This window comes from Cicer arietinum, chromosome 7, assembly GCF_000331145.2.
Source record: "Cicer arietinum cultivar CDC Frontier isolate Library 1 chromosome 7, Cicar.CDCFrontier_v2.0, whole genome shotgun sequence".
Taxonomy (NCBI): domain Eukaryota; kingdom Viridiplantae; phylum Streptophyta; class Magnoliopsida; order Fabales; family Fabaceae; genus Cicer; species Cicer arietinum.
Window position 1 is genome coordinate 6,317,481 of NC_021166.2, and position 9,179 is coordinate 6,326,659.

A 9,179-nucleotide genomic window follows, 5' to 3' on the forward strand; every position below is an offset into this window, starting at 1 on the left:
TATTATAATATAATGTATTATTTATTTATATATATATATATATATATATATATATATATATATATATATATATATATATATATATATATAAAAGTTTAAAATAATCATCATTTTATTGGTGGAGGAGTTCAGAAGAGGTGTAGAACCAATATCAGCACCACCAATCCTCTTTTGCCTCCTAGCGTGAGTTTCACACAAAACCTTAACTCACATCCACACCTACTTAAAAGCAAATTTTCCTCATCAAAGTCAGAATAAATTCTCATGAATGTGAATCGTGTTACTATGTTTAACCAAAATGAGTTATTTATATTTTAATTTTTCTATGATATAATAATTTTATTTTATGATTAAGAATTATAAATTATACCGCACACAAAAAACAAATTATAGTCATTTCACACATAACTTAATCACCATGCATCCAAATAGTGCACTGGAATACTCCTCCGTATGCAAAGAAAAGATAATAATAGAAATATAATAATCCAATCGCAGAAGTAATTTTTTAAGAAGTCAAAATCCAATTGCGGAAATTATTTATTTTCTAAGTCAAATTATGCCTTGTTAAAAAAGGATTCAATGATTGTATAAAAAAATCAATCAACCAATGGAGTTCGGTGTCTCGATAAACAAGTTAAAGCATCTCCAACTGTAAACTTAATATGAGTTCATTAAATAGGATCGAGCATGCCACATCATCTTAAAATAATTTATTTATTTTTTACTCAAAGAATGAACTCATGAGTTTATTAGATAGAGTTCATCGGTAATCGTTATATATTTATTATTATACGTAAATTAATTATAAAAAAAAAAGTAACCGCGATGAAGTACAGTGACAATCAAGACGAAAACATTTACGTACCGTTAGAGATGCTCTTATACTCTCACAATATCATAAATTTAGTTTCGAATTTTTTATGTTGGTTTAAATTTAATTTTAATTTTTGACTTTTTTATCTAATTTTTGTTTTGATTATTTATTTATTTTTTAATTAATTTTCGTCTTTTACTTTTTATAAATAATGATTGTTAATCATTTTTACAATCACACCAAAAATTATATTAATATTTAGTTATTAAAATTGTTTTTGTTTATATCGCACTTGTAAATGTTGCACACTTGATTTTATAATTGATCTAAGATTATACCTCAATAATTCATAATAATAATTTTATAGTTGTTTGAAAGAGTTATGATAAAAATAATTAATATTAATTATTTATAAAAGGTAAAAATAAAAAATGAATTAAAAAGAAAATAAAAAAAACCACAACAAATATTTGATAAAAAATAAAGAAAAATAAAAATTATATTTAAATATTTTATGTTCAATGTCTTCTACTCTTCAAATAGGATTATCTTCCATTAAAAAACCTATAAAAAAGAATGACTTAAATATATTCTAATTTCACCATCTTTTTTATCAATTAAACCTAAACTAAATTTACATAACTTATATTTTTTATTTAAATTTCTTTTCGATTACATCAACATAGATTATCTAAATTGATTTGTAAAATCTAAAGTGACACAACGGTAAATAACATCTCTCGAGTTAGAACACGACACATTGCAAATGTATGTATTATTTTTTTTATAATTTCATCTGTAAAAATCATTTTTATCTAAATTGAATTTAGGTAACTTAACGTTTTAGGTAGCCAAAGTGAAGTATTTATTGAAGTTTGAGCAGAAAATATTTTCCTACTGTACGTCATCATAGGAGTATAATTTAATTTTCTGAGATGAAAATGAAGCACAGAAAGCTAACTAAGCTAAGGTTGCGGTCTTTATCTCTCTCACGTTCTCTTCCCTTCCATTCAATCCCCAAATATTTTTTTGTTTTTGCCTCATTGAATTCAATCCCCAAAGTTGCATAAATACTTATAATTCAAATTCAAAAAACAAAAATAGCAATTTTATTTTGTTATTTAAAAAAAAAAAAAAAAAGAGAAAATGTCTTGGCTCTTCAAGTCCAACTACCCTGACCCAGATTCTTCCAATCTTCACCGCACCGTCATCCGCTCCTCTTCTCAGCCGTCATCTCCGCACTCCACCGCCGTCGTTCACGGCGTCAAGGATGACCTATCTCTTATTTTCCGCGGCGTCGCCAACTTCCTCGCTCCGCTCCCTTCTTCTTCTTCTCCCTCTTCCTCCGGCGAGTCCACCGCGCCTTCACAAACTCTCACCGGAATCCGAAATGATCTCGTGGAGATCGGCGGAAGCTTCAAGAACTCGCTCTCCCTTCTCTCACCACGCAAAGCCGTCACCGGAATCTCGAAGCTCGCTGCTCAATTGCTGCAGTCTGAGCGCGATCATGAAGAAGTTGATGAAGGTGCGGTGCCTGGGACAACGGATGATGTCGTTCGTTTCGTGAAGAAAATTTCTACCCGGCCTGAGTGTTGGACCGAATTCCCCTTTCCACTCCATAATGGTACTTTCAACTTTGTTATTTTTGTTCTGATTATGATTCTCTCTTTTCTCAATTGAATCTCTATAATCTGATTATAGAAAAGGTTTTAATTGCTTAGTTAGTTTTTTTTTTTTACGCAATTTGCTGTTAGTTAGTTAATTGTATGTTTCTCCTCTTAATTTTAATTGCTGGATTTTTTTTAAGCTGGTAATTTCATTAATAACGTGTTATTTCTGGCATTTTTAATATGCATATGCAGAAATATGAAATTGTGTTTGAAATTGGTACAGCCTTTTTTTTACTAAGAAAAATTGGTATAGCTTGTGCCTTATGGTTGAATGTTATTTAGAAAATAAATATCAATCCTGACTAAGTTGAGTTGAGCACAGTGTTGTAAATTGTGGATCATGGAAAATAGCAGTTTGATCAAATTCCGCCAAATAACGTATTGCGGAGCAATAGTGATTCGCTATGCTATAGCGCTGATATATCGGCTATTTAATAACACCAGTTGAGCATAGAGAAATGGATTGTAATGGTTACATAGTTTATGATGGTCTGCTGGAAGGCACTGTTTTCTGCCAAGCAGGGAGGAATGCATGATATTGACATACTGAATTTGTTTAAATAGAACTGATGATTTAAACGAATCACAATGGTGAAGGCTTGCGGGCATACAGGGTAGTAAATAGTGCTTCTTCTAGAGTTTGAAGTGATACCTTAGTTTGTATATCAAGTCTTAATGTGCCAATAAGGGTAGGCTTATGTGGTAAAGATAAAGCAATGTCAACAAAAAGGTGTTGAGTTCAATTCCTACGTGAAATACTTCATTGGTAGGTAATCTGTTAATGCCAGTATGACCTTTTGTAAAGGTTTATGACATGTCATGACCCTAGAAAAGGGTAACCTTAACTTCCCCTCAATCTGAACTTTTTGATGCCCCCCATCTAAGCTAACAAGCTCACAAGGTTCATATGCAAGGGTTTAACAAATTTTAGAAAGAATTGAAGCTTCATCTCACTCATTATGACATGTATCATGGATAATTTTAATTCTCGCTTCTTATCTTTTGTGTATCCTTAATGTTGATGCTGCTATATAACAAAGTGCAGTTTTATTTGGTAAATTTTATCACGTCTGTGTTGCTTGTCCTTTTTAATTCCGATACTGTGTTCTTGGGAATCAGCCTCTTAGAATTATGTAATACTTATTCCAATACTGTTGATACTGTATTGCTTGTCATTTTTAATTCCGATACTGTATTCTTTGAAAATCTGATACAATGCTGATCTCAGAAATTATTTCCACAATGAAGCTAGTTCACACTCCTTATCAATATAAAGTCCAAAATGCTTGTGTTTTTCTCAGCACATGTCTAGTTTAACACTCATGTAAATATTCTTTGAAGATAAATGATTTTGAATCTTGATTCTTTAGATAGCATGAATACAATAAAGCAAAAAAACATTCATTGCTCTTTATTTTTATCCTACTTAAACATGTAAGAAGATTGGAAGATATAAATACAGAAATTTGATTTTTTTTTCAGCAGATTGCAGCCTGTCAAATTATCAGAGAGAACATGCGCTGGCTATAGAACAACTGGTGCCTGAATTTGTTACACTTAGAATGAACCTTTGCAGTTACATGAATGTGGAAAAGTTTTGGATGATCTATTTTTTGTTAATACTTCCAAGACTTAATCAACATGACTTTGAGCGCCTATCAACCCCCAAGGCAAGCCACGTTTATTCAATACTGTCTTACTTTCAAATGATTCACATAATTAGCAAGGCCAAATGTGTTTTAAATTCCTATGATGTCTATGCAGACATTAGCTTTTTGAAACCATCTTATTTATGTGAGTTTTCATTCATGTTACTCAGATTCAATCATTATACTCTGTCAAAATTGTTGGTGTTTGTGACTTAGAAAACCACATATTATTGCATGGTGAACATGTATAGTGCACACCAGTAATAAAAAATTTCTGTGGCCAGGAAAACACAAAGCACTATGTATGAAGTATTGCGATGTGATACTCATATAACCCTTGTCATATGCACAAGTTATGCTTTATTTTATTTTTATATGCTTAATTGAAGTAATCCTTTCTATTATTTGATTCTTCTTCAATGCAACTTGTGTTGTTCTTGTATATGATACATGAGTGAATACTAATGCTGTTATCTTTTGCCAGTCTCTGCATGGCCTGGTTATCTTTTTGTCTTTAGATAAAATATCATAGATCTTTGGCACAAGTTTCTTCTGTAGTTTTAGTGTTTGTCCTTGTTTAACTCATGGCACCTCTCCTTATGATTTGGTTTGACTAAATTTTGTCAGATTGTTTGTTCTATTGCACCCAGCATTTATATTCTTGAAGATAAATTTATAGATAGTTATGGCTTTTGCGCTATGTTTACATGTTTGGATGGAAACATTTTCTAAGGCTTTGTTTGGGAGGGGAGGGGAGGTCTATAATTAGCTCTCCCATTTTCCGGGGGTTTTTAAAACAAAGGGAATGGTCTTTTGACATTCAAACAAGGTGGGAGCCTGGCATTCTTCCTCCTCCTCCCCTCCCATTCCCCCTAAAATTTCCCTCCCCTTTCTCTCTAACTTTCAAACAAAGCCTAAATGTCTGCTACATCATGTATATGTTTTTCTCTTTTTATTTTGTTAGATTGTTGAAGCAAGAGATGTTCTTCTACAAAAACTTGAAGAGAGGAAAGATATGAAAGTCGGAGAATGTGATAAATTAGGTGTTGTAGATACACGTCAAGAGGGTACGGAGGACAGTGGAACAGAAAGTATCACATTTGACCAAAACCAGATATTGACTGAGGTTACAAAGGCTGCTAAGGGTTTAGAAATTGACGACACAATCAGTAGTGAAAAATGGTTGACAGATACAGATATTGATGCTACTTCACTGACTTCCTGTACAAAACATCAACAGGAAGAGGACATGTCATTCAGTGACTTAGAGGAGGATGGAAGTTATAGCTCTGATAAATTATCAGGCCATGGGGAGGCCATCAGGGGTTCATCGCCCGATGGTTCAAGTGACTGGGTTCAGCTACGTGAAAGCGAAAGAGGTGGCAGGCAGAAGGCTATCCGTTTAAAAGGCAAGGATTCTGAAGATGAGTCAAATGATTGGCTCGCTGTTGACGAGTTTAGTTAGATATAGTCTTTCTCTCTATTTGTAAAGGTTCAGCGTTTTTCACTTTTAAATTTATTTAGGAATTGCAAATTCCTATAAATTAAAATGTTTCTTATGGTTTGATTGTAATTAGAAAACTTTCACTAGCTGGCCACGACTGAGAATGTGACGTCATAGTTGTAAAATAATTTATACTATGAACAGAATTAACTTGGCTTATAATTCCTTCCAAAGTCTAAATATATGTCTATGTGAAGTAATGGTTTGCACATTTGGGCTTCTAAAGTAATGGTCAACCAATTGCAGGAGCTATTATGAAACACTGTTCATAGTTCATTCATAGGTGAAATTAGATAAATATATCTCAACTCAAGCACTTCAAAGTTCATATTTTGTGACAGTAGATAAGGGGGTTTGGTTTGTAAAAATCTATCATGTTGTATGAAATGTTGATTAAAAAAAGACAAATCACTTTATTTATCCTGCAAATATATTATGTAGTTTTTTTTTTTTTTTGAGTCGTTTTAGTCCTATTTTTTTATATGCAAATATTCATAAAAAAGTATCCGTTAGTTTTCAGAGTTTTAACTCAGAACCTTCTAATTAGAACTTCTTCCGTGTTTGATAATTTACCAAGCAAATTGTTGTGTGGGATGTTTTAGTGCTAACTTACATCAGTTGAAGTTTTGCAAGTCTTGATTATTATGTGGAATACTGAATGTTGGGCCTAACTCAAGAGCATAATTAAGATGAGTATAAAGAATAAAATGGCACATTTCAAAGATTATAATATCAAAGATAATGCAAGGGAACAACGAGAAAAATAAATCATAAAATGTTCCTTCAGAATCGTCAATATATATACCCAACACAATAGGGTATCTTGCTAAGTTATCCACATTGCATTACAATTTTCTAAAACAATGCACAAGCCTAGAATGGTAATATCTGATAAATGGTTGCATCCCAATAAACACAATATGTGTTATCCTTTTTTGGTATACCCAATATACATTATATTGGTCAAAAAGCAGTGTAAAAAAAAAAAGGAAAATTTGACAGTTAGCATTGAGAGCTTATCTCCAGCAAGAAGCCAACAAAGGACCATGGCAGATAAAGGCTAGTATAACGTAAAAGACTATGGCAAAAATTATAATAAGTGCAACCCTGCATAAATAAGAGATAAAAAATAATTAGTAATTCAAAAGCTTAATATAGAACAAGATCAAGTTACACTGGTGTAATATATGAATCAATACACTTACGTTAGCCTAACATTCCTCCACCACATGTTATTTTTATATCGACGAGACTGTCTTTTGAAACGTATTGAATTGCTGTTCATTGCTGAAGTTTTCTCAACCAGCATTTCCAAACGACCACCTCTCTCTAACACTTTCTCAATGTTATCAATCATAACCGTTCTCACCTATAATTATCGTACCACAACAGATAATTTATGTTAGTTACACCCCCTTGAAATCGAGTTACACCCCATGAATTTCTAATAAACAACTACAAACTGGCCAATTAACTAAAAACTTTTCATTTCCAAGTATGTCTATGTTGTATCAAAATCAAAAGAATCACAAGGTAAATTGAAATTATTCCACCAAGATGTTTCTAAATGATTAATCTGCATTTGAAATGGAAAACAATTTTATTTTTTTCAACGGCTAATGTTAGTAATTAGTATTGTTAAAAGTATTAGTATTAAGAAGAGTTTATAGAGAAGGAAATGATTGTGAATGAACTTGCCTGAGTCATTTCACCTTTGAGACGGTTTAATCTGTCAGCATTTGGGTCAGTAGAGTAATAATCCATCTGTTGGCTGAGAACTCTTGAAAATTCATCATTCATTGTATATGCAGGAGCTGAAAGAATTGCACGTGCATATGTCTTCACAAATCTATTATGAATATCTTCAAGAAATGAAAAAGGAATCCTCCCTGCAATCATTCAAACAATACAATTTCTTATACTTCATTATCTTATCATTTGGATCAAAATTGTTTCATTCAATTGACCAATCCAAACTCTTAAAAAAAACAGGTGAAAATTTTAAAAAGTGATTTTTTTTTTTAAAGAAATAAGTTGTAACAAACGACCTCACAATGAATGCAGAAATCTAAAAGAGAAGAAATTGAAGCATACTTCCGAATGCTTCATCAGCCATACAAAGAAGCGTTAAGCCATCGGTTCTTTTAACATGAAAAACATAACGATCATGTGAAAATGAAACATTGCTATCATTATAATTATCAGTCCCTTGATTAATCTTATTAAGTATCTGTTTAGCAACAACACTTGCATTGCTTTGAATTGTACTAAACTCAGCCAAAACAACTTGTCCCCTTGCAACCATTCCATATAATATCCCCATTGATGCTTAAAGCATGTAAGTTTTTTTGAAAGTTTAAGGTAAAGGGTCGTTGTTGTTGGGTGGATAGAAGAGAAAAGTGTAAAGGAATTGGTTTTGGAAGAGGTGCAACAACAACAACAAGAACACCAAAACCAAAACGAGGAAGAAGAGAAAAGAAAGTGAGCATTTTGATTAAAGATTTAATGTCCAAAAATGGGATAATTTTTTGTTTCGGGTAAACGACAGTCTGGAAATTTAATAGGAAGCTCTGCTTTTTACCCATTTTTTATGTTTAGTGTATTGTGGCGTTTTTCGTGCCATTACTATTGCCGGAAACTTAGGAATCATTGTTGTTTCAACGGCATCACTATATAAGGTTAATTGTATTTTTGGTTATTTACATTAGCTAATATGTTTACTTTTTTATTCATTCAATCAACTTTGCGTGCTTTTTTTAATCGAACATTTCTTTCTTATACCACAATTTAACATGCACGTAATTACATAAATTAATTTTTTTATATATATTTCATGAATTTAATTTTCATGTACTATAAGTAGAAAAAATACTATCATGTTAATATATCATAATCAATTATGTGTTTGATTTTAGAAATATTTATGATAAAAATTAAATATTTTTAATGTTGTGAATGATTGACATTTAAAAATTCCTTATACTAAATGATATACTTAAATATAAACAAAAAGTAAATCATATTTGGTTCAAACAATTAAGGAAAAACCTCAACTAATTCATGATATTTTGCCTATGTTCATAATGATTGACATATTTGCCAATAAAAAACAATATTTCAAAATAAATAATCTATTTAATTTTCAATGTAATATTAATTATATATTTTTAATTAATATATACACTTAATCATTTATAATTAATTTAATAAAAATATTATTCTTTCGTTGGTGGAGTTTAACTTAATAATACGAGGAGAGACAAATATGATTAATACATAAAAGAGTAGAAAGAAAATACATAAGGGCATAAGTAGACATGACAACAAGGCGGGGACGGATTTCGCCTCATGCACCTCTACACCTGGTTAATTGGAAAAAATCTACACTGTTCTTCGTTTTATAGTGAGTGTAAATTTTAGGCTCCATCCTCGTCTGCGATGGGGCTCAGATTTCTCCGTATACACCCACTTATATATATATATATATATATATATATATATATATATATATATATATATATATATATAAATAAAATATA

General features: G+C 31.2%; 2 protein-coding genes across 3 annotated transcripts; one reads left to right on the top strand and one right to left on the bottom strand.

Moving 5' to 3' along the window:
* Positions 1-1,722: 1,722 nt before the first annotated feature.
* On the top strand, positions 1,723-5,805 carry LOC101495705 (uncharacterized). Of its 2 annotated transcripts, none has more exons than XM_004508397.4 (3): positions 1,723-2,441; positions 3,970-4,157; positions 5,101-5,805. In XM_004508397.4, exons 1-3 carry the CDS (start codon positions 1,964-1,966, stop codon positions 5,599-5,601), a joined length of 1,167 nt encoding a protein of 388 aa, XP_004508454.1. In that variant the 5' UTR covers positions 1,723-1,963; the 3' UTR covers positions 5,602-5,805. The 2 variants fall into 2 exon arrangements, with proteins under 2 accessions (XP_004508454.1, XP_004508455.1); XM_004508398.4 differs by having other exon boundaries at positions 3,973-4,157.
* A 531-nt stretch (positions 5,806-6,336) lies between these two features.
* LOC101496256 (vesicle-associated membrane protein 711-like) lies at positions 6,337-8,127 on the bottom strand. The gene is made up of 4 exons (XM_004508399.4): positions 7,735-8,127; positions 7,339-7,529; positions 6,846-7,009; positions 6,337-6,747 (listed from the first exon to the last, which is right to left on the bottom strand). The coding sequence occupies exons 1-4, from the start codon at positions 7,961-7,963 to the stop codon at positions 6,657-6,659; spliced, it is 675 nt and encodes a 224-aa protein (XP_004508456.1). The 5' UTR covers positions 7,964-8,127; the 3' UTR covers positions 6,337-6,656.
* Positions 8,128-9,179: the final 1,052 nt, after the last annotated feature.